Genomic DNA, 26,446 nt, shown 5'->3' with positions numbered 1-26,446 from the left:
GACCGGAACCGGAACCGAGGACCGGGACCGGAAGCGGAACCGGGGCCGCTGGCGGAGGCGGTGGCAGCGGGAGGAGGGCGGCGCGATGGGGGTGTGTAACCAGGCCCGGCGCCGTTAAAAAGAGACATAAAATGCGTATCTGTGCGGCGTTACCGGGAGCGGGGTGCAGTAGTGACGCTGTGTTCGTTGTGGTGCCCGCAGGGAGCGGCCGCGGGGATGCCCGGCGCTGGGAGCGGCCCCCACGGCCTGGGACGGGGCCGGCAGCGGGGCCCCCGCGCGGCCCTGCGAGCTGACGGCGTGAGGTGAGGCGCGGGGAGGAAGGCGGTGAGCACGGTGAGGAGAAGCACCACAGCACCGAGTGGCAGCACAACGCGCGGTGAGTACCGAGCTGTGCCCCCGCCAAGAGGCAGGCACTGCCTTCAGCCACCCCTTGTCTTCATCGCCCGGGTGGCAGCAGCCATGCACGGGCACCCCGAGGTCGCCGGCCGCTGGGAACGTGTGGCCAGGGAGCCTCAGCAGGTGGTGGCCCGTGGAGCTTTGGCTGCTGTCCTTTGGTGTTGTTCTCCACTGCAGCTCTTGAGCAATTGGTGATGGCTCCCACACCTAGCTGGATTAAATTGTTTGAGCTGTGCTTTCTCAATTTCTAAACATTTCCATGGCTGTTTTCTCCGTTTTCAAATATAAAGTTGTTTAACAGAAAACTAGTTCAGACTGGTTTAACTAAATAATTTTCTCTGTGGAAATTGAGATCATCAGAGGTATTTTAGCAGATGCTTGTTTCAACATCTTTAACCTTCTAAGCATGCACGTCTGTATTGCAGGGGGCTTTCAGCACGCCTGACTTCTGCTGCAGGTTCTCTGTGATGAGAACCCGTTACGTGAAACAGGTGGAGGCTGTTGAAAGGCTTCCTCCTAATGCCTCTGCTCTGTGTGCCCTGCCTCTCTGCAGGTGGAGATCAGTCTTGTTTGTAAAACACTTTAAAACTAAATAGCTTAGGGATATGGTTTAGTGGAGGGCTGTTAGCGTTAGGTCGGAGGTTGGACTCGATGACCTTGAGGTCTCTTCCAACCTAGAAAATTCTGTGATTCTGTGATAAATGTGTAATGACATCACCATTTGATCAATATTATAGGATTTCCTTGTTACAGTGTGTTGTTAGAGTTGTCTAAAGTAGTTGGAAAGCACAGGGCAGATTACGTGTGAGATTGTTTTAAGATTCCAGCTTGTTGTTTGTATTTTTGCAGATTTCTTTCTCCGATCCTCGGGGTAAATGTGTGTTGTGGTGGAACATAATTCAGTTTTTGTTCTGGGGTTGGGTTTACACGAGCAGCACGGTAGCGTGTCAGAGCACAGCCTGCCTGGTGCCCGTCTGGCTCTCCGTTAGGATGAAGTGTGACTTTGTTTTGGGCAGGAGAATGATGAAAAATTTTATTTGGAAAAAACAAGTGAGTGCTGTGATTTAAAAAAAAAAAAAAAAATCTTGGCACCAGGTAGCAGGAATTTAAGCAGAACATTGCAAACAACCAAACTGTCACCTCGTGTTCAGTCTAAGTATGCCGTGCTCGCTTCTCCCAAAATAAATGGGGACATGGATTTCTGCCAAAACAACTCGAGTTTTTGTTTAAGCGCCTCAGTCCGTGTTGTGCTGAATGCATCTTATCTGAAGCTTTTTTCAGAAGCCGCTGGGGACACGAGGCTTCAAAACCAGAGGAACAACGGCTCTTGTTCCCAAAGCAAAACTTGTTCTGCTAGCACAAACATTGGCACTGTCAGCCTTGTAAGTTATCAAAAAAGTTTCTTACCAATTTTCATAAAAAAACGCAGAAGGAGTGGTCTTTCTTTTGGAAACACGAGGTTTATCTTTGCTTCTCACACTTCTACAACTCAGCTGGACTAAGCTAAAAGCTTTAAAGTTGGGCAGAGGCATTTCCCAGCAGGTTTGCTCTGCCTGTTTTGCTGTCTCCGGTCACTGTGTGAAGTACAGGCTGAAAGCCACGCTGCTGTCAGGCGGGAAGTGGGCTCTGCCAGGCAGCTGGTAAGCAGCGAACGAGTCTGCTCCTCAGCAAAGGAGTGTTTGTTACCGTCTGTACTACCCTGAATCTTAATGGCCCAGGGTTTAAAATCGATTGCCACCAGTCTGAGTGTCTGACTGTGGTGTGTTGGTGATCAGAGTCTGACAGCCTGCGTGCTTAGGGTGCGTGGGAGAATAATCACGAGGCTGCAGCACGACAACTCCACGATGTATTCCCAGCTTTGTTGGGTTTTCCGGCTGGTTGATCTGTGCCACCTCTTCCTTCAGGTTTCAAAATCCTGAGAGAATCCCTGACGTGCAGAAGTGAGGCAGCACAGGCAGGGAGCAGCCTCAAGGCGGGTCGGGAACGGAACCAGGAGAGTTTTGTGGTGGCTCTTCCATCGCCGTAGCAGCGCTGGGAGTGGGTGCTCTGGGGCTGGGGAGCTGCAGGGCCTTTGTGGCTCCGGTAGCGAATTGCAGCGCTGTGATGCGGAGTTGTTCTGGCTTCATGGCAGTTCCTGCTATCTCACGGGGCTCCAGCAGGTCCGTGCTTGAATATCTGGGGTGTAATTGGTGTCTGGGCACTGTGGGGTGGGAGGCAGAGTCTGTCTCCTCTGCTGCTGTAACTGAAGGAACTCACCAAAGCTGAGACTGGTATAGATCTGGTCTGAAAGGGTTGTGACACTTTGCAGCTGGTTATTGCTTTATTCTCGGGGGAATTGTGTGTTCTGCTCGTTTTGGCTTTGTCAGGGATTTGGGATCCCTTCTGGGACCCCATCTGGGTGGGCTGGGAGGTCCCTTCTGACCCAAACCAGTCTGCGATTCTGTGATGTCCAACAACGAAATTAGAGCAGAGCAAAAGGCTTCACCATAGTTAAGATTGTGGGGGGAAAAAACAACAAACTTTGAAAAGAGAACTCTTCTGATATTCTGCAATCCCCACGTTTACCTGGAGGTGCTGAAGTTTGGGATTAGTGCTCTGAGGTTGGATCAGCTGGCGGGGGATTGCTGAAATCCAAAGGAAAGACCTTTGGATGAACAGGCACGGCGCTCGTAAACTTCTGATTTTGCTGTCTCTGTGAAATAGGCGGATGAGAAGCCTTTCAGTTCTCTCTGTGCTATGGTTTTTTTTGTTTGTTTGTTTCATATTTTTTTTTTTTCTTCTTTGAAGTCTGAGTTCTCAAGTTGGAGACATAATCTGGCTGTATTGTTTTTCAGACAAATCTGTTCTCGGGTGGGGCCCACGAAACAGCACAGCTGTCACAGCTGGGGGGACAGTCTGTGGGCTGGTCTTCAACCAGCGTCCTTTCCAAACAGCGTGAGGGGACGGTTTTCTTATCTGGGTACGAATTTGGGAGGAATTCTGAGATGCTGTACGCAGGGCAGAATGTCTGAGGTACACTTCTGGGCATTAGGACGAGGGCAAATAGCTGCAGTGGGCACCGGGGTGAATAAAGGAGAGTCCGTCACCCAGCGCTGGTGTTCCATGAGCTGGCCTTTTTTAGCTTGCTAGAACACTGCACTGAAATGACTGATCGCTGTGTTCACCTCTAGTTTCTGAAAGCTGAAACCTGCTGGATTTCTGTGACACTTGCTGCATCTGGAGGGAGCTCGGTGTGGTGTATGTGGCCCGTTTTTGGTGTCTTGAAATGATCTCATCTGTTCCCGTTTCCTCCTTTGACATTTTAAAAGTTTTTGTTGATTGTGCCTTCTGCATGGAGACCAAATGAACGAAATAATGTTGGGATAATGTTTGTGAGGAGATTCTCGGGGGCTTACTCACCCAGCATTTATCCCAGACACAAAACGGGACGGACACCTGCCTTGTCAGTAAATAAATACCGGAGTATTTATTCAATCTCTGCGGGTTTGGACCTTGGAACCCGTACTGGCCTCATCTTCAGCTCAGACCGGAGCAAATCAGCCCACTAGGTGTCACTCCAACAAAGGGCACCAGAGCACGGCTGTTAAACCCTTGCTGCCCTCCTCCCTGTGCATTTCCTTTAGTGAAAACTGGCCTGCATCATTTCACCTTCACGTGAACACATCAAGCTCTTTTTTTTTTTTTTTTTGATGCTTAAAAACAAACAAACAAACAAAACAAACAGACAAAAAAAAAAAACACAATTAAAATTCCTGGTCCTGGAATTAAGAGAGTCGATAGAAATAGACTCAAAATGTCTCACTTTACAATTTGTAAGGGAGAGAAAAGAAATCTCCATCCCGTAGCCTGAGCCTGCTGACGTACAACATGATGAAAAATGGGCTGTTGCACAGTTCCCCTAAAGATTTAATAGGGGTGGAAGAGTCAGCACACCTTAATAGCAGTGAGCTGCTCAGAGATGCTCTTTTTCCATCTGTTAAAGCTATAAAAAAAATAATCTGTATCATTGCCACTTGTTTTTCCGTGGTGCTTCCATAACCCGTCTGCTGGCACGTGGCTGTCGGAGCAGGGGTAGGGCTGGAGTTCTGTCTGAAGGTGGTTAGGGCTTGTCATCGAGTGGGAGAAATGGGAGAAATGAAGTTCCTGAAGGGAAGCCAGTGCCACAGAAGACAATTTGGTTCTTGTCTTGCTGGTGCTCTGCATGCCCCGAACGCCCCGGGGGAGGTGTTGCTGAGCATCTCGCTCACACGTTGTGTTTGGTAGTGCCTTGAAATGCGTGAGGGCTACCTAAAACTAATTAAAGAGAGTATTGTGAAGCATCCCCAGCAGTCTGTTTGCAGGTGAAGGCACCCTGAGAACACGTGGAGGAGGTTTGGTTAGCCGGTGATGGGGGAGCTGAGCTGAAGGGCATTTACCTGGCAGACTCGGCGGTGCGGGGACAAGTTACGGAGCAGCGTGTGGTGTCTCACAGCTTTGTCCTCCCCTGGCTGACCTGCCAGGAGGGCATTGAGCTGAAATGAGAGCTTTTCCCCCTGGGAAGCGCAGGGGGCAGCAGCAGCTGAGGGCTGGAAGGGCCCTGGGGGAGCCGAGAGCTGCGGTGTGCCTGGGTGCGCAGCAGCCCCTCGGTGCCCAGCAGCTGTGGCCCTCACCTCAAACACAGAGGTGGAAAACCGACACGGCTGTGGCGTGGCGTGCTGCAGGCAGCTGAGGATGGCCCTTCTGCAGTACGCTGAGAGGAAGGGCTGCTTTCTGCCGCTGGAACAAGCACTCTGAGCCTGGAAACCTTTTTTTTTTAACAGCGAGCACTGGGCTCGGAGCCCTTCCCTTCTTCCCCCAGCAGACCCGGCTGCCTGCTGCCGGCTGTGTTGCCTGCAGGTCAGGCTCACAGGATGCGGTTACCGCCTGCAGGAGCTCAGCAGAGCCGCTCGCCTCTTGCTGCAGGGTTACGGCAGTGTCCCAAAACGCGGTGCTGCTGCCGCCCTGCTCGCGGGACCGCGCCGCCCGTGGGCTCGGGGGGGGGCTTCGGCTGCCCGGGGTGGGGGCACCGAGCACTGGGGCGCTGCTGGACGGGCTGTGCCGTGCCGTGCCGAGCCGTGCCGAGCCGTCCCGTCTCGTCCCGTCCCCGTGCGGGCGGTGCCGGCTCCGCCCCGGGCCCGGCGGCTCCGGAAGCGCCGCTTAAAGCCCGGCGGGGGCAGGGGGGGCGCGGCCGGCGCTGGGGCCGCGGGCGGCGCTGCGGGAGGCTCGGCACCGGCACCAGCGGCACGGCACGGAGCAGATCGGCTCGGCACGGCACGGCACAGCTCGGCACGGCAAGGCTCGGCGGCTGGGAAGGCTGCAGCAAGAGGCCGGCCGGGGCAGGCGCTTTTAATTCTGTATATTCATCGTTATTAGCTCTTTTTTTCTTTTTTTTTTTTTTAATTTTTTTTCATTTTTTTCTTTCTTCTTTTTTTCTTTTTATTTTTTCTTCTTTTTTTTTTTAATTATTTTTTATTTCCTTTTTTTTCTCTTTTTCGCTGCTCTCCGCCCCCTCCAGCCGGCTGCCCGCTCCCGGGGGTGGCAGCGTTGGCCCGGCGGCAGCGCCCTGCCGGCAGCGGAGCGGGGCCGAGCCGGGCTGGGCTGAGCCGAGCCGAGCCGGGCTGGGCTGGGCTGGGCTGGGCTGGGCTGTACCGAGCCGGACCGGGCCGAGCCCCCTCGCGGGCGGCGGGGCCGTGCCGCCCCTGCTGAGCCAGCCGGTAGGTGTCTGCGGGGCGGCTCTCCCTACCCTACCCCTGTCTTAACCCCTGCCTTCCCCCTCCTGCTGCTCTCCCCTTCTCCCTGCCTTCCCCTACCCCGTGCCCATCCCGCGGGCACTGGGCTCGCCCCCTTGGGTGAGGGGCAGGAGCTGTGGGGTCCGGTGCGGAGGGGCTGGGACCCCCTGGGGGAGGTCTCCTTGTGCCGGGTGCGCTGTGTGAGCAGGGCACGGCGCTGCGTGGTGCTGAGGTCGCTTCTAAATAGTGCCGGGGAATGGATGTGAAAGGGCTGAGATGGAAGCAGGCAGCCCTGCTGCCGCCGTGCCCACTGCCTGCTGTGTGGAGAGGCGCTGGGAGGCTCAGCTCCGTGTGCTCAGGCAGTTCCCTCACATAAAGCAATCGCGTGAGCAGCCCGGCATTGACACAGCGTTGGAGGCGCAGCTGAACGAGACCCCAAGGCACTCGTGGTGCTGCTCGGCTGAGCCTGGGCACGGGGAGGTGAAGCAGCTGGGGGGACTGATGCCTTTGTAAGGTTTCTGGAGGCTTGTGGTACCTTTAGGAAGAGCGTTCCCTGCTACGTCTGTGCAAGAGTAAGAGAGATACAATCCTGCTGGAGCTTGCTTTTACTGGCAGATGTCCTGGTGGCTTTAAACGTAGGAGCAGGAAAGCAGAGAGGTCCAACTCCTTTTTTTTTTTTTTTTCCTGGCTGTCCTGACAGCGCCGTTTCCCAGGGCAATGCGAAAGCCTCGCAGTGCATGTTCCAAAACAGGGGAGACTCAGTGGGAGATTTTCCAGAGCAGATCCTCGGCAGTGAGAAACCAGTGCCCAGTTCCCCCAGGTCTCTGAGGCTGGGGGTTGAAGCGGGCGGGCGCCTGGCTTGGAATGCGCTGACCAGGAAGTGATCCGCAGCAGGCTCCGCGCCAGCCTCGGAGGCTCCAGGCAGGGCGAGCGGAGAGGGTCTAATTAAAGGTAATCAACTGTTGCGTGACTCCTGATTAGAAGGCAGACGGCTTGCTCTCCGGTGACCTGCGAGATGTGCCGTGTATTTGTACTCCAGAAAAAAAAAAAAACACAACACAACAAACAACTTTTCATCTTGGGGCTAATTGGGTTTGTCTCCGTGCCCGAATTGCCGGCCCCCTTTGTCTCCTGCCCCGCTGCGGAGGCTGGCAGGAGGCGGGCGAGCCGGCGTGTCGGCGTGCCACGGGGTGGGTGCGTGAGTCAGGCAGCGTGCTGCGGGCACGGCAGGATGCAGGGGGGAGCTGTGGCTGCCGGCTGCGAGTCGTGGGAGCGAGCGCCGCAAGTGGCGTGGCTCAGCGGGCAGGGCTTGCGTCCTGGCCCCGCGCAGGGCACTGGGACGCTGGGCACGGGGCTGAGCAAGGGCAGCGGTTCCCTAGGGTCGTGTAGCAAGGTGTGTCGGGGTGGAGGGACAGCGTCTGTCTGTCCGTCTGGCTGCTGCAAGGAGAGGCGGCGCGCTGGGAGCGCTGGGGCCGTGGTCTCGGGGCCGTAGAGGTGAGCAGCACAGCGCCTGCTTTTGTGGCGTGGAAGGAGCCGGAGCCGTGCTCGCCAGTGAGCAGCATGGCGGGGAGGAGGGCATCGCCCCAGCCCCCCTCCGGCCCCCCTGAGGGACCGTGCGTGCGTGCCTGAGTGTCTCTGAGATCTCATGTGTGAGGAGCTGCTGAGTGTGTGTTTGGGATTAATTAGCCGGAGTTTAGCTGGTTTCATGCTTTACGTGCCTAGGGGCTACCCGCAGTCACAGAGAGGGGAGGAGTTTTGCTGTTGCTGGCTCGAAATCCTCTCCAGGGGTGATCTTGTTCGTGTCAACCATGAGCAATTAGAGAGATTAACTGTCTTGTTTTCCTTTCTGCCCTAGATTGATTCTGGTGAGGCTCTGGGACATTTGAAAGTGATTTGGAGAGAGCAAAGTCTGTGTCTGATGGACACCGAAGCCAAGCCAGCGTGTGTTGTGCAGCAGGCTCACTGCCCAGCCATGAAGTGCCCTCCTCCGGAGGACTTCCCTCCTCAGCTGAGGCTGTCGGGGAAGATTCCTCCGGTGAAGCCTTGCTTCAAGAAGAAGCAGCAAGTGCAGAAGAGGCTGGACACCCAAACCCTGCGCGCTCTGCGGCCCATCTTTACCAGTCTGCTGGGAGCCGGCTCCCTGGACAGGGTCTTCGTGCCCCGAGGCCAGGGTGGCGGCCACAGCGGTTTATGTGAACCTGCTGTGAAAAAGCCTCTGGAACTCGGTACCTCGTGCCCCCAGGCAGAAAGTAACGTGGCCGTGCTGGTGCCCGCAGCCCCCGATGTGCAGCCCCCGCTGCCGGGGGCTCACCCTGCTCCTGGGCACCCCGAGCAGGAGGTGCGGGCAGGGGAGCGAGGCTTCTCCTCAGAAACTCCCCCTGGAAGCGCTGCTGAGACGAGCGCTGAAGCGTTCCAGGATCACCCTTTGCACCCAGCTCCTGGTGATGCTGCGGCGTGTCCTTTGTTCCCAGACAAGGTTCTGGAAAGCTGCGCCTCTGCCTTGTTCCCGGAGAGCAGCTGCCCCGTGCAGTACGCTTTAAACCCCAGCAACAAATTCAGCGCCGGGATATTCCAGGATAAAAGCGAGGAAGCTTCTCTCGATTTGGTGTTTGAGCTCCTGAACCAGCTGCAGTATCACACCCACCAGGAGGATGGGATAGAGATCTGTGTGGATTTCCTGCAGGGCGCTTGTGTTTATGGCAGCGACTGCCCCAAGCATCACACGGTGCTGCCCTACCACTGGCAGGTGAGGAGGACAGCAACGCAGAGCTGGCAGAGCGTGACCAACGATTCCCAGGAGCACCTGGAGAGGCTCTACTGCAACCCCGACAACGACAGGATCAAAGTGAAGTACCGGTAGGTGCCTGGCTCTGCTTGCTTACGAACAAACAAAGGGGTGCTTAACCGTGCTGTGGTGCAGAAGTACAATGGGTTATGCCCTCTTTTTGTCTGATATCTCATACACAAGTGTTTCCAAAGCTTGTCGCAATGTTGCCTTAAATGTAGCTGAGAAGTTTGCCACAGAAAATTCTTGGGTGCCTCCTAAAGCTGCTGTGTGGAGCTGGGAGGTGTGCTTTGGAGCTAAAGGAGTTGAGGCATGTGGAATGAGAAAAGTTCAGTTCTGTAGGAATGGAGAGAGTTGAGAGAGATGTCTGGGCAGCGTTGTGCTCACTCTGACACTCCTCATTAGCCTGCTGGGCGGTGGCAGCAGGGATAATGAGCCTCTGCAGTGACCCAGCAGGGAGGAGGCGGCAGCGCTGTCACGGGGAGTGCGGATTGAGCCTGGACCCAGGCTGACTGTGCGCTACGGGCACAGCTCACAGCCTCCTAACTGCGTGCTGAACGCTGGGCTTGGCTTGGTGCTGTGCTGGGTTTCTCCCCTGCAGCTTCCCTGGGGCTCTGTGCACAGCAGCGTTCTCTGATCTCAGAAGATGACTGAATTACCCGGGAAACCAAAAAGATGTTTGTTATCAATTTAGGCTCGTTCCGGCGCCCTGAGATCAGAAACAAAACTGCTTCGGGGCTGTACCGCCGCCTCCCCTGCGAAGGGGAGCAGCGAGCGCCTTGTTTATGGGTTCACCGGGTCTACACGGTCTGTGCTCTGAGTGCAGGGTGTAGGCTCCAGCTCTGAGCTCTGAATCATCTCTTCTGGAGGAAATAAGAGCACATTTCTCACAGCCCGCCTGCCCTGCCGTATCCTGTCAGCCCGGTGCTGCTCGCCCCAGCAGCACTCGAGGTTCAGAGACACTTCTTGGGTTGCAGGGGGAACGGCGAGTTTGTCTTTGCCATCCAAGTCCTTGTGGATTTGTTCTTCCTTCTGCCTCCTGAAGGATTATATCCCTTTGTCCTTAGTGTTTTAGGGCAGAATTAGTTTGTTTTCATTTCCTGTTAGGTGTCAGAGACCCAGCCTAACGCTCCAGGTGTCTTTGCATGCACCTAACTGGGCGTTGGGTTGGGCACCAAACCTCAGCTCCATCAGCCCACAGGTTCATCCCTTTGTTTTGGAAAAAACATTGCAATCTGATTTAAACTTGTGTAACTGTCCAGCAGATAAATTTCACTGTTGTTTACAACAGAGACGCTTCCATTTTTTCCAAATATTTACAGAGATTTCTGAAAGCAGGGAACAGCAAGTGTCGGTGTGAGAGAAGCCTCTGCGAGTCATTCGAGCTTAAGCTCTGTGCAAATACGCAAAATGGTTTTTGTGCTGTTTTTCTTGGAGCGTGCATCACAGCCTCTTGCTACACACCCCCCCTACCTGCTCCCAGCGCGGAGCCCAGGGTGATTAACCTTCAAGGAAGCGCAGCTCCCTAATTGCTTACTCATCACATCCCCAGCCTGCAACGTTGGCTGAACCCGCCGGCCGCCCTGGCGCTCATTCTGCAGCTCTCCAGCCTGGTGAGTGAGCAGTTTGGCCTCTTGGCACCCCGAGCTTCTGCCTGGGCTGGTCGGGAGGCAAGGTGGCAGACACCTCACGCTCCACAGGCGGGGACACAGCGGGGACCCAGCAGGTGCCGAGCGCTGCCGGGGCAGGGGCAGGTTCTTGGAGTACCCAGTGACACGCTCCTGCAGGGTTGGAGGCTGGATCTTTGTCCTATCTCCTCCCGGAGCCATGAGCTGCAAGAGCTGCAGCTCCCGGACGGGTTCACCCCGCAGAGAGCTGCGTGGCCCCGGGTGGGTATCGGCGAGAACCCAGAAGGGAAACTTTTTAAGTTGAAGACTGCGAGCCTTCAACCTGATCCTGGTTTTAAAGGAGATCTGGTGCTGGGGGACAGCCTTGCCCTGGGCCTTGTGGTGAGTCCCCTCTCCACGCAGCTGGGCTCGGGCTGTGCGTGACTTCCAGTCCCCACAGGCCGGCCCCTGTCCCCGGGCTGTTGGGTCTCCTGGCAACCAGCTGCAGCTCCCGGCGTGCCCGCCGTGCCGCGGGGCTGGCAGCCGTGCCGGGACAGCTCACGGGTCGCATGGTGACCGCGTTATTTGGCTGCAGCTATTAATCTCTTGTGGTCAGCCCCAGCCTGCAGGCCTATCTCTCCAGATTGCATGCGACGAGGAAACGGCTGCTCAGCACTTTGCATGGCCAAGAAAGGCCGTGCAGAAGCCGGGCTGACTGATAGGCAGCGGGTGCTGGTGGTTGTTTGGTCGCCTGTGTTTGAAACACGGCTTACGTGGCCTGGTTACTGCAGGCTGCGTGCCCGGCACCGCCGTGGTGCTGCCCCAACGCAGCGGGGCTGCTCACCACAGCAGGGGGAGGGCGGCTCAGCTGGAGAACCCAGACCCAAACGGGATGTTCCTCAAGTAGCTATCGGGATAAATCTTCCTGCGTGTCGGTGTTACTGAGATGAACCATGTCAGGGAAGCATTCCTGGGCTCCGAGCAGCAATAGTGGTGAGCCCTCTAAAGTCACTTCCTTGGAACAAGGTGCCTCAGCTGCTCACTCATCACAATTTGGCCTCAGACTGAATCTAAACCTTCATCATAAACTGTTTTTGCTTTTTTAAGTCCTACCAAGTAGTCACAGCCAAACACCAGTCTGCCTAAACAAAGGGGGGTGTGAGCAGGTTACAGTACCTACAAGCACTCCGTTTTCCTCGTGCACGCGAGGAGAGACCCTGGAGAGATTGCAGCTCGCAGCTGAGTGTCGGAGAGAACAATGCCCAGTGCTGCTCCCCAGCCTGAGAGCACCCCGCTGAGATGTTTTCTGATGCTCTTCAGTAAGGGGAAGCGCCTGGCTGCAGAGCTCAGCAGGTTTTCCCTCTGCACATACACCTGTCTAATCGTGCATGTGCTGCTTTTCAAAACAAGCAGCCTTGCTGCTGCCGACAGGAGGATTTGTTTAAAAAAAACATGCAGTTCCTGACCTTCAGATCCCCCTTTTTGGCTGAAATCCCCCCCTCGGCCCGGGGAGCTGCAGCCCCTGCTCAGCTGCGTGCACCCGGCGTATCCCAGCTCACAGGGAACGATGGCTCCTCAGAGGCTGTGGCTTTGTTGTTTTTTTAATGTGGCAGTACTCTATAAAAAACAGAAATACCCTGAAACTGGTTAAAATGTAGTAGTTACAAACATCACCTTTCGTAGCCCGTCTCTGCAATGGGAGGCCGTGCGGTTGCCCAGTTCCTGTTCCGCCCACCTACATCTGTCTTTGCTCTAAATAGAGCACGAGCCTCACTGGCCGACTGCAGGCAGGTTCTGTCAGAGGACTAAAAGCCTCCATTTTCGTTACAGTTTTATTTCATTTCCATCCAACTCACGGATGGGATCAGGGAGGCTCGGTTGGGGCGATATTGCCATCGGTGCAGTGATTGGTACCTGCTGGTCTTCAGCCATCCTACAACGGAAGGGTCTCCTGAAAGGCCAGGCGGGGCAGACAGCTGCCTAATCTCTGTGCTCAGAGCAGCTCTGCCAAAAGCCCAGCAGCACCCTTTTGGATCCTTGAAGATCCTCCAGTCCTGGTTGGAGTGTCTGCCACTTAATTCTTGCACGTGAGAAGCAGAGGTCCCCTCATCAGGGTCAGGAATAACATCAGCCCTTCTGCTGCCTCTGGGGAACTGCCCAGCAGGAACTGGAGCCGCGTTTTCTTAGGAGCCCCTCTTCTTGCTGCTGTGCTTCCTTGCGGTTCACGTCCCCGAGTTAGTGGCTGGAACATCACAACGTCTGGATGAGGAGGGAGATGCTCGTTCTGCGAGGTGGGCAGGTCTTTTGGAGAGTTTCTCCCCAGCTCAGACACAGGCCTGTAGCGGGGCAGAGAGTTTGTCTTCATATCTTTGAAGCTGGCAGGACAGATTATACGCTGCTGGTCCCATCCCCTCAGCCCAGTTAATTACTGCCAGTTAATTACTGGCATGTGCTGATGGCACGCTCCGCACCAATTTATGCCCCGTGGATGCTGTGCACTGGACTTCGTGGGGATCTTGAGGTGTCTGGGCATTGTCCAAATCTCTACAAACCATCTCCCGCACAGCGAATTCCCGCAGTGCTGGAAAGCTTAGAGAGGAGAGGAAACCCGTTATTCAGAACTAGAAATAGCAATACAGGGGTTACACGGGGACGTTCAAAATACTCCCAAACTGCTGTAATTGGCCCACTGTGAAAGGAGGAGGAGGCCCCGTTCCCGATAGCATTCATCACCTGACATCCAGATGGGGAAGGGCAGGCGGTGTGGTTCTGAATATTCTCTAAAAGATAATTTCCACGAGACCCACCTGATAACAGCGCAGAGCCCGAGTGCCAGATCAAACTCAAGGCCAGCGCTTGGCAGCACGGCGAACTCAAAGAAACGAGCCCAGAGCGTAGGGTCGGGTACGGAGGAGAAAGGAGAGCATGACACGGAGTGCGTGCCATGTGAGCTACAGGACACTCAGCATGGTGACGAGCGAGTCAGTGTGGTGGCTGTACACGTTTTAATTAATTCTCTTGGTGCCTCAAGCCTTCGGGCCCCACGCTGGGCACCAGAAGGGCTGTGGTGCTTTCCCCGTGCTGGGCAGCTCAGCACCACCGCCGCTCTCACTCCCCCTCCTCAGGTGAGGCAGGTGGGACGCACGGCCCGTGTTCTGCCACAGAGAGGGAAGGACAAAGGTATGTGGGCAGGAAACGAGGCTTTATTCACTCTTGGGCTCGTGCTGTAACTCGTTCCTGCTGCTGTCAGGGTGTCTTTGCTCTTGGGTCCGTGCTGAAACTCCTCCTGGTGCTGTCAGGATGTGCCTCTGGGGTTCTGGAGCCCGGGAGGGCACAGTGGAAGCACGTCGGTTGTTCAGGGCCTTCTGCACGTGCTCTGACGTGTTCAATGGTTAAATTTGGGAAGCTTTCGTTGCGAGCTGCGCAGCTGTCACAGCGCGGGGAGCAGCGGTGTTATTGCTGACAGCGGAGATGAGAAAGCAGCTGAAATTCACCGCCGGGTGATTTCGTGCCGCGTTTGGTGAGCGCGCACAGCTGAGCGGCTCTGAACTTCTTCAATTCCCCGCTAGAAGGAATGCAAAACAGGGCCCCTGAATAAGGAGCATGTGAAGTGCTTTTAGCAGTGTTGGCCGTGTGCTTTCTGCCCGCTGTGCTCCAATGAAGGCGTTTTTGCCCCCTCTACAGCAGCATTTCCATGTGAACTGCAGCTCAGTGGCTTCTGGCTGCACAAACCCCACGGCGCTGTCGGGAGTCAGCGATCTTTCTTTTCTGGGGGTGTGTGCAGGAAAGTTTACACCACTGCTAAGGTGGTGTAAAAGTTGCTGAATGTGTAGCCAGAATCCCTGTGTGTGTTGCTACACCCCTGGCTAGTGCCTCGTGTCTTCCAAGCTCTAAAACAGTGTTTGCTCCTAAAATGTTGTGAGTAAGAGCGTGGGGTCGAACAGCTCAGTCCCTCCTGGTGCCCTGTAGCAGCAGCAAACGGAGCTGATGGGTTTAAAGCTGCCTTGTGGCACTGCAGCTCTGTTGCTGTAGTGCTGGCAAAACACGGGCTGGTTTGGTTGGGTTGGTTTTTGTTTGTTTTTGCCGTGCTGGAGCCCGCAGCTGCGTGCTGAACCTTTCCTGTAGCACCCTTATCTCTGCTGCTCCTTTCTGACTGTCCGTCTGCGTGCCTCGCGGGGAGCAGCAGCGTCACACGGGAGGGACCAGCTGAAGGGAAATAGCGAGCTCGTTTCCTGCCCTGTCACCTGCTGCCCCTCTCCTTTGGGTGGCAGAACACCAGGGGCCGATAAGATCGAGGCTGCGGGCTCGTGCTTAGCAGCCCGTGCTGCTCCTCGCCCCGGCACAGCACAGCTCCCTGCAGCGGGGCTGCTGCCGTCCTCTCGCAGCCGTGTGGCTCTCAGCAGCCGTGGAGAGCTGCTCGGACACACCGCGTCCCTGCTTCCCTCCCCAGGGGCTCAGGGTGGCTTCTGGTGGCAGCCCCTCTTGGCTGCGGTGCTCTGGGACCTGCTGGTGGTGTTTGCAGCTGCCGGCAGGTTGGCGTGACGAGGCAGGTCTCGCTGTCACACTTCAGGTGCCGTTGGGTTTCCCGCAGCGCTCGGCTGCCTCTCGTCTCCCACCTGGAGCCGTGCTACAGCCGGCTGGGGTGGGGGAAACGCCGCTGGTGTGGGGTCAGCAGGCAGCCAGCAGACCTGGCTCGCTCCCCTGGGAGCTGGGGTGGGTCTGACTGACTCTGCAGACAAAAATACTGCAGCTTTTCCTACCTGGTCGGGTCTCTAAGCTGGTTTGTTCCCCTGGGCGCCTCGCAGGTTGTTGCTATTGCAGAGAGGAACTGGCTTAGTCAGAGAGAGAAAATCACCGGTTTCATCATCTCAGCAGTGTTTAGCTCTCAGTCGTGCTTTGTATCACAGCTGGTCTGATGGGAACCGAGTTTCATTTCCTGCACTAACCTTTGTTGATCACTCCGTTGCTTTTTTTTTTTCTGCACTCAGCTTGCGGTAAGACTCATGACATGTAACTGAACTTAGGAGAAGAGTTTGAAACCACATGTGTGCAGAGCATGTACAAAACCTATTTCTTCTAGTCATCTCTTAGTCCCTGCGGTGAAGCTTCTGCAATTCTTACGAAGTGGAAAGGGCGCAGAGGGCTCACACGAGACCCAAGTTCTTCAGAAGAACACAGGGCAGAGTGAACCCGAGCCGTCCTTATTTTAGCAGGCCACCTTCATCACCCCAAAGTCATGAATATTATATTGATGTTATGAATATTATAACTTGCAGTTCGAAGTGCCCGCCCAGTTTGGTGTCCTGAAGAGATTGTGTCAGGTCTTACAGCAGGGGCACGGAGGAAGCTGAGCTGCCCCGGGAGCCAGGTTCTGCTTTTGAGGGCGCTCGTGGAATTTTGTTTTGAACTGCTGCTGTTCCACAGCACCAAATTTGGTTTTCTTTGTGTGCTGTGCTCTTAACAGGGTTCAATATGCTTATTCTTTTGGTGAAAACGATTCCATTGAGCTGCTCTATTTTATAAACAGACCTTTATTTGGTTAGTCATTGAGGAGGAGTTCTCAAGAAATCTCTGTTCCCACCTCTCACAGATTCTCTGTATGATTTTGGAGAAGCTGTTTAAGTCTCTCCAGGGGTAAAATGGGGATAGCAATCTGTGCTTCAGAAGCAGGGAGCTTTGTGGCGCTTGCAGAGAAGTTCAACAACTTTTCATTTGGAAACACCGTAGAAAAAAAAGTGTTGTTTTTGTTACTCATTTCAAGCCGTCCCGCAGCGCACACGCAGTGACGCTGTGTGCCTCCGAGGTGTCTGCAGCCTGCCTGCTCTCCCAAACCCCTGCCGAGCCGGGGTCACCGTCTCCTTTCTGCTTTTCCCTGCGTGTCCGTGTGCTCTTGGTTTCCCCCTCCCCGTTAGGATTTAACCCACAGCCTCTGCTCCATCCTCTGGCTCACAGCCTCGTGTTGCAGCGTGCGCCGTGCCTCGGGAGGAGCTGGGCGCCGTGCTGCGGGGAAGGCAAGGTGAGGTTGTGCTAAAGAACATTTCAGACGTAACCTTGAGCGTCCAGCTCTCTTCTGGAGCCCGAAACTTGGGGTCTTTGTGCTGTATTTAGGCCTTGGGCAGTCCAGAGGTGCAGTTGTCACGTTTGCTTTCATCACCGGGGTCTCAAAGCTGCGAGCAGGACTGTAATCACGCAATCACCCGCCGTAATCACAACTCATTTTTTTTTCCGTGGCTTCGCATTATATAAGCTGGTAATAGGCTTTTTAATATACAGAGGAAGTGCTTAAACTGGAGAGCTATTATTAAACAACTGCTAAATATATTGCAGGAGCTCAGAGCCTGAATGCCAGCAACTGCTCTGATTCGAAAAAGTGGATTCTGAATAGAGATAGGAACTGTTAATGCAAAAAAATACTGAAGGAGTCTGTATTTGATGTGATTTAAGATTGTTAGCAAAAGAATGTTTCCTTATTCCCAATATTGTAAATTATCCCCCCCAAAACAGGCAGTTTTTTGGCACACAATGTATTTTTCAGATGCTGTCACTTAAATAAAGGCATTTGTCTAAAATTCTCAGCTGTATAAAATAATGTGGTGTTATTCTGTCTAACGTTAGGGACAAAATGCGGGGAGTTTAAAAGTATATGGTCAAAATATTCATGGGACAATTAGTTTGTGTAGATTTCAGAGCGTTTAGATAATTCAGTCACTCAGTTTTCTGTTAAAATCAATGGAAAGCAGCATTCTAAACCCTTCACTGACTTTACAAATAAAAGTGCCCCTGTAAAGCATCCCTGTGTTAACAGAAGTTTGGGTTTGAGGAAAACCCTTCTGTTACCTCCTGAAGGAAACCACTGAGGCTTTCTCTCTGCATAGCTGAGGGCGCTGGCCAGAGGATGCCGTACCAATTTTTAAATCATCTCTCTGTCAGAAATACCTCCAGCCCCTTCTTTTCCTCGAGGACTAAGGGGACTAAGGTCCCCCTGTCTCTGCAGGAGGTTGTGGAGCTGCCGGCCGCGAGCAGGGCCCGGGGCACGCACCGCTGGGCTGCTCAGAAATGCTGTGACCTTTCCAGGCAGACAGAGCCATCGTTTCTGTTTCGGAATGAGAAGACACGAGCGCTTCACGTGTCCTGTTCAAAGCTGGAGCTCACAGGCGTGCGGGTGATGCCCAGGTTTGCCCTGCAGCGAGCTGTCAGCCCGTGGCGGGGAGCAGGGGGCGTCCTGCCCGCCTGTTTGCTTCCAGGGACATGGATTTGATGGAGGGGAGGCATCAACGGGGCTGCACAAAGGTAAGAAATCCCACCCAGCAGACGGAATCGCTGCATTTCTCAGCAGTGGGGGAAGCAACCTGGCACGTTGCGCACAGGTTTCGCAGAAAAATGCCGCCCGGACCCCCGGCAGTTCCTCGCGTGCTGTGCAGAAAAGGCGAGCACAGAATCCTGCCAGTATGCTCCAAGCCAGGGTGCTGGGAGTTCGTCCCAAATCCTGCCGAGATCAACCTGCTCTGCAGGAAAAGCACGAGGAGAAGACTGCCTTCGTCTCAAAAAAAAGTGTTTCCCTCCCCAGGGCTCCCCCTGACTCTCGCTGCTCGGCCCCTCGGCGATGTGTGCATGCCGGAGGCTGTGCTCTGACACAGCACGGGTCAGGAATGCCCAAGTCAGGTATCAGCAGCCAGCCTCGCCTCAATGCCCGCAGAATTTGCTTTCCAGTCTTCAGAACCGTGAAGGCTCCTAGCTTTTAGGGTGTTAACCAGTACGTGACTGGTTCATGAAGCGTTCGGCATGCTCGTGGAAAGCTTTGATTGTGTTTGGAGCGTGTCTCAACTTCCAGATTCCCTTTTCTTTGCACTGCATTAACACAAAACTGCAGCAAACGTCTCTTCATGACCTGTTCTGACTGTACCACACGCAATATACAAAGTTAGAGTAACACCACATAAACCTCCGGGGCACTGCTTTAAAAGAAAATAACTCTTATATAAAGACGAGCTTTTCCCTTTCTTTGCACTTTCTTGAAGGTCACAGATCTTTGAAATCTTGTTGTGGTATTTGACTTGAAAATAGATCCAAGTGAGAACAAACGCCTGAATCGTGAGCTTGCACTGCGACACGCCTTTGTGTGCACTTGGTTAATGAAGTTTGTGGCCCCTTATCTGGGGGAGGTGATTTGGGGCTTGGATTTGTAGGGGCAGCACAGCCCCGAAACAGGGAGTGCATCTCTTCACTCCGGAGTAATACAGTGTCAAAATAAACTTGCTTTTTACTGGACCCTGAAGTTGAGAATGCTGTCAGTATAGATGTCTTGATAAGAAAGTGCAAATGCCCCTAAAGCAGCGTTAACATCGATTTGAGAAGAAATTCACTTGAAAACTCATTCTTGTGCTGCCTGCTAGCTTGTAACCCGGCTTGGTGTTGCAGAGAGCTGATTTCCTCATGGTTTCACACATTGTTTTCAAATAAAGTCGATTGCTGCAGCCTGTTGTTAGGGAACCAGATGACTCCCTACAGGAAGGTGGGGTGACTGTTATTTTTTTGCTGCAGAACACTTGTTTTGGTTGGTTTGGGGTTTTGTTTTTGTTTTGGTAAGACCTACCCAACCTTTCAGTGTTTTAAAGATCATACTCTTCAGGAGTTATCTGTGAGAGTGGTATAACAAAACTCCTCAGCAACTGTGTAAAAGCTGCCAAAATCACAACCGTTCTCAAGCAAATCAGCATTGGGAAACTCCTGTGGATGTTTAGAGGAGCTGCCACTTGATGTGGCCGGTTTCATGCACGATACTTGGATGTTTATGGTGTGAGGCGGCTAAAACGTTTAAAATAAGCTTTAGATTTCAGATATCAGCTTTATTTATGTTGCTGTGAAGAACTCCAATGAAACATGTGATAGATCGTCTCCAAAGGTGCCTTTCCAGAAGCCAGTGATCTGTAGCTGCTGCTGAACAGCAGTGAGCTGACAGCTTGTAGGGGTTGTAAAATAGAAAGCTAATTATACAAAGAGCGTTATTCTGGAGATATATTAGTCCTGGTTCTAAAAAAAAAAATATAAAAATTGTAGGGAATGAATGCTACTACTATAATTTCTCCCAGTTTCTATAGATTTCTTGTTCTAACTTCTTACTGCTAGATCAGGGATTCCTCTAGTTAAAGGGTAAACTCCGAGGTTCCTCAGCTGCAGCTTCAGTTCGTTCTGAGTCCTTTAGAAAGCGCCAGGCACTTCACGTGAAGTCGTGTATCGGTGCTGATTGCTGCAGCAGCGATGTAGCTCCTTGCACAAAGCCAATATTCCCCAGCCTTGGCTCCGTAACAGCACAATCCCGTCGGCCTTTCATACTGCACTGCTTCTCGTCTGCCGCACGTGAGGAAAGACACTTGAACTCTCCGGTGGATTGGCAGCAGATGCTCCTCATCTGGAGACGTTTACGTTTGCTTTTCCTCCCCGGAGCACCAACTTTCACAGGAGTAACCTTTTGAATGCTGTGTGGCTGCGTCGTCCGTGCGCTCGGGCGGTGTGTGTGCTCATGTAGCGTGCTGCAAATGCCAAGGATCCGCCTAGCAATGTGTGCACAGCGCACGCACACGGAATAAATATCAGCGGGTCAGGACAGTGGTTGGTCTGGTCTTCTGCTTTTCTGTGCTGAAGGCCACGTTTGTTTGTTTTTTTTCACCATCGTCCACTGTTTTTTTTAATGGATTGCAGGCAGTGAGAGTTCTTTGCTTCTCTTGTTCTTTCCAGGGGACACGAGTTTTGGGTGGATTTGAATGTTATGAAATTATACGAAACTGCTGAGTTTGACCAAATGCGGAGGCTGTCCACGCCATCCTGCCCCAGCTCCAGCTCCAACTACTACACGGTCTGGAAATACTTCTGCAGGGACCACTTCGTCTGGAGAGAATACTCCGAGGTATTTAATGCTTTCTGGAATCCTGCTTCTGGGTTGTAACCCCAAACTCTATATACAGTGTGCATCATAAGCTATATAGATATTTTCAGTCCGTTTCCTCTTGGAACAGTTTGGAAAGTTACTTGGAGTTATTGTTGTGAACAAACAAAAATGAGGAGAATGTATTACTGTATAAAAGATTGTTCTGCAGCAAACTTACGTTCTTCACGTGTAGCAAAGAAAGATGAAAAGTGAATAGAGTAATTTGTGGCAAGGGAGTTTTAGGTCAGATATCGGGCCTAACATTCAACATGTGAAAAAGTGATAGCATCAGAACAAATCACAGGAAAGTTGTGAAATCTGTCTTTGTGGGAGAGATCACAACGAAACCGAGCAGGTTTTGGTGGTCAGTGTGTTTCAGAGCAAGGGAAAGAGAGGCGAGGGAGGGGAAGAGAGTGGTAGAGGGACTCTTTGAGGTCCCTGGCAAAAATCCTAATTTTTGTACACGTAATTTATCATGTCTGTGTCTAATTCTCTTCAAACAGCCTGTTGTAAGATTGATAGAAGAAGCCAGCTGCCGGGGTCTGAAGGAGGTCCGGTTTGTTACCTGGCATAATCAGTATATCTTAAACATCAAGGATGGCTTCCAGCAAAACGCCTGTTTCAGAAGGGAAATCAAGAGAAGACCCCTGCTGCGCTCCTGCGTGGTGCTGATGCCGTTCCTACAGTACGTACCCCAGCGAAACAGAAACTGCATTTGCTCTGTGTGTTGGTGTGTGCACGAGAATCGTATTCATTGAGATGTGAGAAGGAAACGGCTATCACTGGGTAGAAAAATCAGGAGAAATAATAAAAAAAAAAAAAAGTTGGTCATATTGGCAGCTAGTCTCTTGTCGCTTCTCAAGACAAATATCTGAGGAACTCCTCTGTTGGGCTCTGTTTGTTATTTGGAGATTGTGCTGTACCTTGTGGATCTCAGAACATCAGAAGCACAGATGTACTCGCAGTCTGCCAAACTATTGTCCAGCTTTCGGCATTTCACCCGCTATCATGACTGCCAGGCCATCACGTCCAGGTCCCATAAAAAAGGAGTGTTCAAAAACATTTCATAATTTTCAAGCACAATTAAAGCATTCCTTGTTTTTATTGTCATCTCAATGGGGGTGAACATGCTTACCATCAAAGGCAGAGTGAGGAAAGTGTTGCATTGTAGTCATTTTTGATTACAACTCATAAAAATGCCATTTTTGTGATCTCACCAGCACAGCTGGAAACATTATTGTCAGAGTTCAGTAGTTAGAAACACATTGTCCTGTTAGCAAAGGGTGGAAGTCATTAGTCTGACTGGCAACTTGGCATGCTGGGCCAATCAAAGGAGATTTAGCAGCTGCGTTAGGGCTAGAATGCTCGTTAGTGCTTTGTTGTTACAGCATCTAATTGTGAGGCAAAAGCGAGTTTGGTCAGAGCCTCAAAACAAGTGGTGGCTGGAAACATCTTTGGATGCGGCTGTGCAGGAGGAAAGCCCAGAATTATTAGAGGGAGAGGTGGAGCATGCAAATGAAAAGACCGAACGTGAACTTTCTTGTTATGGTGATGACAGTTCTGATCTTAAAAAGTCCGGTTTTAAGGGATTTTTCTGATGTTTTGCCAGGAATGACTATTTTACTACAGTTTAAGTCTATGATTTTGAGAGATGCTAAAATTAGGCAATTTTAGTGGGGGTTTTACACCCAGGAGTGCTTGCCTGTAACTGCTCATTCCATCTACCAAACCTGTAAATTAAGCTCTGAAATTTCTGTTGTTCTGCAGTAAACCTATTCTGAATTTCTTTACCCAAAGGCCTCGTAGCTCTGACTTAAACATCCAGCAATTCTCAGTAGGGAACAAAAGAGTATTTTGAATATTAATGGGAACTATCTTTAAAAAGTCAGTATTTGCCTCTACCTATCACACAATGCTACCTGAGTGTTGTTTTTTTCCCTCCAACTGCTGAAATAAGTTATAAAATTGGAAAAGAACAGAAACAATGGTAAATGTGCGATAGGAGTTGACAAATGCCAACTGTTTAGTGCTTTCCCTTGTATAATAAATACTTAAACTTCAGTCACACTCGTCAGAAAGTGAGCAAAGTACGTCGAAGGATGCAGTGCTTTATTGTGTTTACTGACTTGCTCGTTAATCCGTAACTTACAGTTCACTCGTGCTTGGTCTTCCAGTCTGAGTGTCAGTGCGTGAGGTGCTGCAGTAACATTTCTACCAGGTGACTTCGGGAGGGGAAAAAAGAATAAAGCAAACCACGGTGGGATGTTGTAGGCTGCTGTTTTAATGCTCACTCTGAAAAAATCCATCTCCCGGGTTTCTTTTAAACAAAGTGAGAAGAAGTTTGAGTTCAGTCAAATCCATGCAAATGAATCGAGGTCTCTTTTCAGCTTTGAGCAGCAGGTGAAAGCCACGTGAAAAGTATTTTAAAGAGTGTTTCTGCTCTGAATAGCGTGAGTGCTGTTAGAGCTTACTGTCTCTGTTATCCAAATCAGACGTATCAAGTTAAAAATAGACTCCCCCCCCTTTTTTTCTAGGCTTGAACAGCTCATAAGCAATCAGAAAATCACATGAAATTATTTCTAGGTCACACAGAAACTAACACAAGCTTCTTTCAGGCTCATGTATCAGCAGCATTAAAAATTCTGGAAGGCAACATTGACATCTCTGTAGCAAAGATGTGAATACCCGTGGAGTTGTTACTTATCTAGATAATTATGTTGGCTCTGCAGAGAAAGCAGCCTAATGGGCATGGAAATCAGAAGTTCCTCTGCAGGTGTTTCAGTATACCTTGGGAGCAGGTTGGCTTTCGGGCAGAATCGGGTGTGAACAGAGGACGAGTGATTCGTGGAGATTGCCTGCAGAAACTCGTGTTGCCTTTAGCAGAGCTGAGCACGTGTTCCCCAGTAAACTTGCTTTCTACACAAATAAGGTGGAGGATCTGGTTTGCCTGTTGTTCTGATGTGCTAAATCCAATTGCACATACTCAGGGCTTGGCCTTGGATGGTGGCAAACCTCGCCTTGCCCAAGGTGAATGCACAAAATTCTCTTTCCCCATTTCCTCCTAGGCAGAACACGTTCTCTCCTTATGTTTTGTCAGAACACAAGTGACCTGAGAAATTCATGAGCGTGGTTAAGATCAGCTGTGCTCTTTGGAGACAAGGTTTGCCTTCTGAGGCAGGCAGTGGAGAGCTGGCACTTTGTAACCTTCCCTACCGAGAGCTGCCTGCTTCTGGCTGCACATCACCCGTTTGTCGTCGCTGTTGGGTGGTCCTGGAATCAGTAGCACCTTTTCCTATAAGAGAGCACTTTGGTGAAGGCTGAGATAATTCCTTGTGTTCATGCAGCTTAAGGGGAGCCTCAGCAGCTTCGGTGAGCTGCAGATCTGTGTGCTTACAGTTGGAGCACCAGAGCCTGAACCTGCAAGCTTTGCATGTTCAAAGTATTTCCGTTGACGTAAGTGGGAGAACTCCAGTAAGTAAGGATTATTCAGCTGAGTAAAGCTCGCTTGTTCAGATTATAATCAGGTGAACATAAGCCACAAGCACCATACTCTTTATCTAAATTTAGCAGGTTCAAAAGCAAGACAAAATCCACAGCAGCACAGGTATTTATTAAGAGTGAAATCCTGCCTGTACCACAGGCAGTGTCCACATCAAGTTGATTTTGCTGGGGTACATTCCCTTTCTGGTGTACACCGTGCTCCTCTGCCCTGAGCATTCGAGGCAGCAGTTCCCTTCCTCCTTCCTTTGCTGCCCTCTTCTTACCTGGCAGCTCTCCCAAAAGGACGGGCTGCTGCATTGCATGAAAATAAGTAACTGCAAATGCAAATCTACATCTGGCCTGGGCACATGAAAACAGGGAGAGCCTTCCTCAGAAGGATACTGGGTAGCACTAAAAACACACAATCTGTTCTTCCATGTCATGTAGTGAAATATATGCAAGTTTTGCCCATAAAATGTTATATATAACGTTCTCTTCTTACCCTGTATGTTAAAATGAGCTTACAGTTATAAAGTCATTGTGTTTGGTAGCATTCTGCCTGCTCTGTAGTTTATCACCACTACTCCACCCTTCCAGCCCAGGATGTGAATGATAAAGGTGAGAGCAGGCTTTCAGATCCCCACCAGCCAGTAAGATTTTCCTAGGTGGGACGGCATGCCTGGAAGTCAAGGATTTGGTACTGGCTTGAGTGGATGCAGGAGTTAAAAAGGACGAAATAGGTGGCCTGGCGGTTTTAAACAAGCATTAAGGTTATGTGAATTGTCACGGAACCAAGGAGAGCAGAGATTGTTTAAAAAATGTTGGTAACCAAATAAATGTGACTAGAAGCTGTTTGGCTTGGGAATATTGAAGTACAAACTTGTTCTTCTTCCCCTCCTAGGACTCTAGGTGGCAATTCTCCAGTACCCTCTCCACCAACTGAACCAGTTTCCTCACACGTCTTATCTCCAACTGCTGTTACCTCTCCAAACTTCTATCCCGAAACCTGGATTAGTATGGATCCATCTCAGGACTTCATCCAAGTGCCTGTTCTGAAGGAAGATAAAAGCTATAGAACCATTTATAACCTGTTTCACAAGACTGTGCCGGAGACCAAATACAAAATTTTGAAAATTCTGAGAGTGCAAAATCAGTTTCTTTGGGAGAAATATAAAAGGTAAGACAATGCTAATGCCATTCTTTTACAATACTAGGAAAATATCTTAGAGTGTCTGATTTGGGTTGCAAAATATAAATTTATCATAGATTAAAATACATAACTTCCCGAAGAAAGGCAGCATCTTCAGTTGAATATCTAAAAAAACACTGAAAAATATCTTGTCCTGAAATTACCTTTGTAAGAGCTTTTGTAAGCTATCTATTGATAAGTTCTGGAAAATGTGTTTTCACAGAAACCTCAAAATAAGTCTAGGATACCTAGCTGAAAACTGTTTCAGTTCACCTCCAAGCCAAACAGAGAGTAAGCAGTTTTGAAGCTGCTTTGCCTTTGCTGCTGTACAGGTGACAGACCTCCAGCAGGATCAGCTCAGGAGCTTTCAGTAATACAAAATTCATGCAAAAGCTTTGAAAGCAGAAGACCGGTCTTGTTATCCACACAGAAATGATTTCCAATCTCCTCTGACAGCTCCAGTACTGCAGAGGATAATACCGATGCCTTTTGCTTTAAGAGCTGCAGCGAATGCTGCTCTTTGGTTGCAGATCCACAACGAGCACTCATCTTCACTTTCCATTTTCTATTCCAGGAAAAAGGAGTATATGTCCAAAAAAATGACTGGCCTCGACAGGATAATGAACGAAAGGCATTTGTTCCATGGCACCTCCCAGGACGTGGTGGACGGGATCTGCAAGCACAACTTCGACCCGCGTGTCTGCGGGAAGCACGCCACCATGTTCGGACAGGGCAGTTACTTTGCCAGAAAGGCGAGCTATTCCCACAACTTTTCCAAAAGGTCACCCAAAGGAGTTCATTACATGTTCTTGGCTAAAGTACTGACGGGCAGGTACACGGTGGGCAATCACACCATGCGGAGACCTCCCCCCATGAACCCGGGCAGCATTACCAGTGACCTCTATGACTCTTGCGTGGACAATTACTTTGAGCCTCAGATTTTTGTCATTTTTAACGATGATCAGAGCTACCCTTATTTTATTATCCAGTACGAAGAAGTTAGCAACACTGTCTCCATTTGAAAACCTGTGCTGCTAAATTATTCATTTTAATGAACTCTTATTGACATTTGTAGCGGGTTTTGTGTAAAATAAATAAATAAATTGAACGTTGCAGAACTGAGTAAAATTACTTGCTTGCAAGGAGTTAAATCTAAAACTATAGAAAGGAAGATCTGAAGTGACCAATTGTGCACTTGCTGTTTGATGATGTATGTGCAAATTGTAAATATTTTTCCATTGTTTATAGTTGAAAATCTGTGCCTTTTGTTATAAAACACTGTTTATTTATGTTAGTAAATATTCGTGTTTAAGGTTG

General features: G+C 51.2%; 1 protein-coding gene across 3 annotated transcripts; it reads left to right on the top strand.

Moving 5' to 3' along the window:
* The first annotated feature begins 22 nt into the window (after positions 1 to 22).
* TIPARP (TCDD inducible poly(ADP-ribose) polymerase) lies at positions 23 to 26,446 on the top strand. Of its 3 annotated transcripts, XM_084292203.1 has the most exons (7): positions 23 to 91; positions 202 to 376; positions 7,999 to 8,999; positions 20,271 to 20,439; positions 20,964 to 21,145; positions 24,842 to 25,117; positions 25,704 to 26,446. In XM_084292203.1, the coding sequence occupies exons 3-7, from the start codon at positions 8,062 to 8,064 to the stop codon at positions 26,149 to 26,151; spliced, it is 2,013 nt and encodes a 670-aa protein (XP_084148329.1). In that variant the 5' UTR covers positions 23 to 91; positions 202 to 376; positions 7,999 to 8,061; the 3' UTR covers positions 26,152 to 26,446. The 3 variants fall into 3 exon arrangements, with proteins under 3 accessions (XP_084148329.1, XP_084148328.1, XP_084148330.1); XM_084292202.1 differs by having other exon boundaries at positions 46 to 376; XM_084292204.1 differs by lacking the exons at positions 23 to 91; positions 202 to 376 and adding an exon at positions 5,880 to 6,128.

This window comes from Netta rufina, assembly GCF_964035555.1.
Source record: "Netta rufina genome assembly, chromosome: 9".
Lineage (NCBI taxonomy): Eukaryota > Metazoa > Chordata > Aves > Anseriformes > Anatidae > Netta > Netta rufina.
Note: the sequence above shows the minus strand (reverse complement) of the source record. Positions and strands in the feature narration are given on the sequence as shown.

What these genes read in the sequence shown, in the direction of transcription:
- TIPARP (XM_084292203.1), top strand. Translation starts at nt 8,062, where the DNA reads ATGGACACCGAAGCCAAGCCAGCGTGTGTTGTGCAGCAGGCTCACTGC. An exon ending in TCTGGAGAGAATACTCCGAG is followed by an intron (nt 20,440 to 20,963) that starts GTATTTAATGCT and finishes CTCTTCAAACAG; the next exon opens with CCTGTTGTAAGATTGATAGA. An exon ending in GTGCTGATGCCGTTCCTACA is followed by an intron (nt 21,146 to 24,841) that starts GTACGTACCCCA and finishes TTCCCCTCCTAG; the next exon opens with GACTCTAGGTGGCAATTCTC.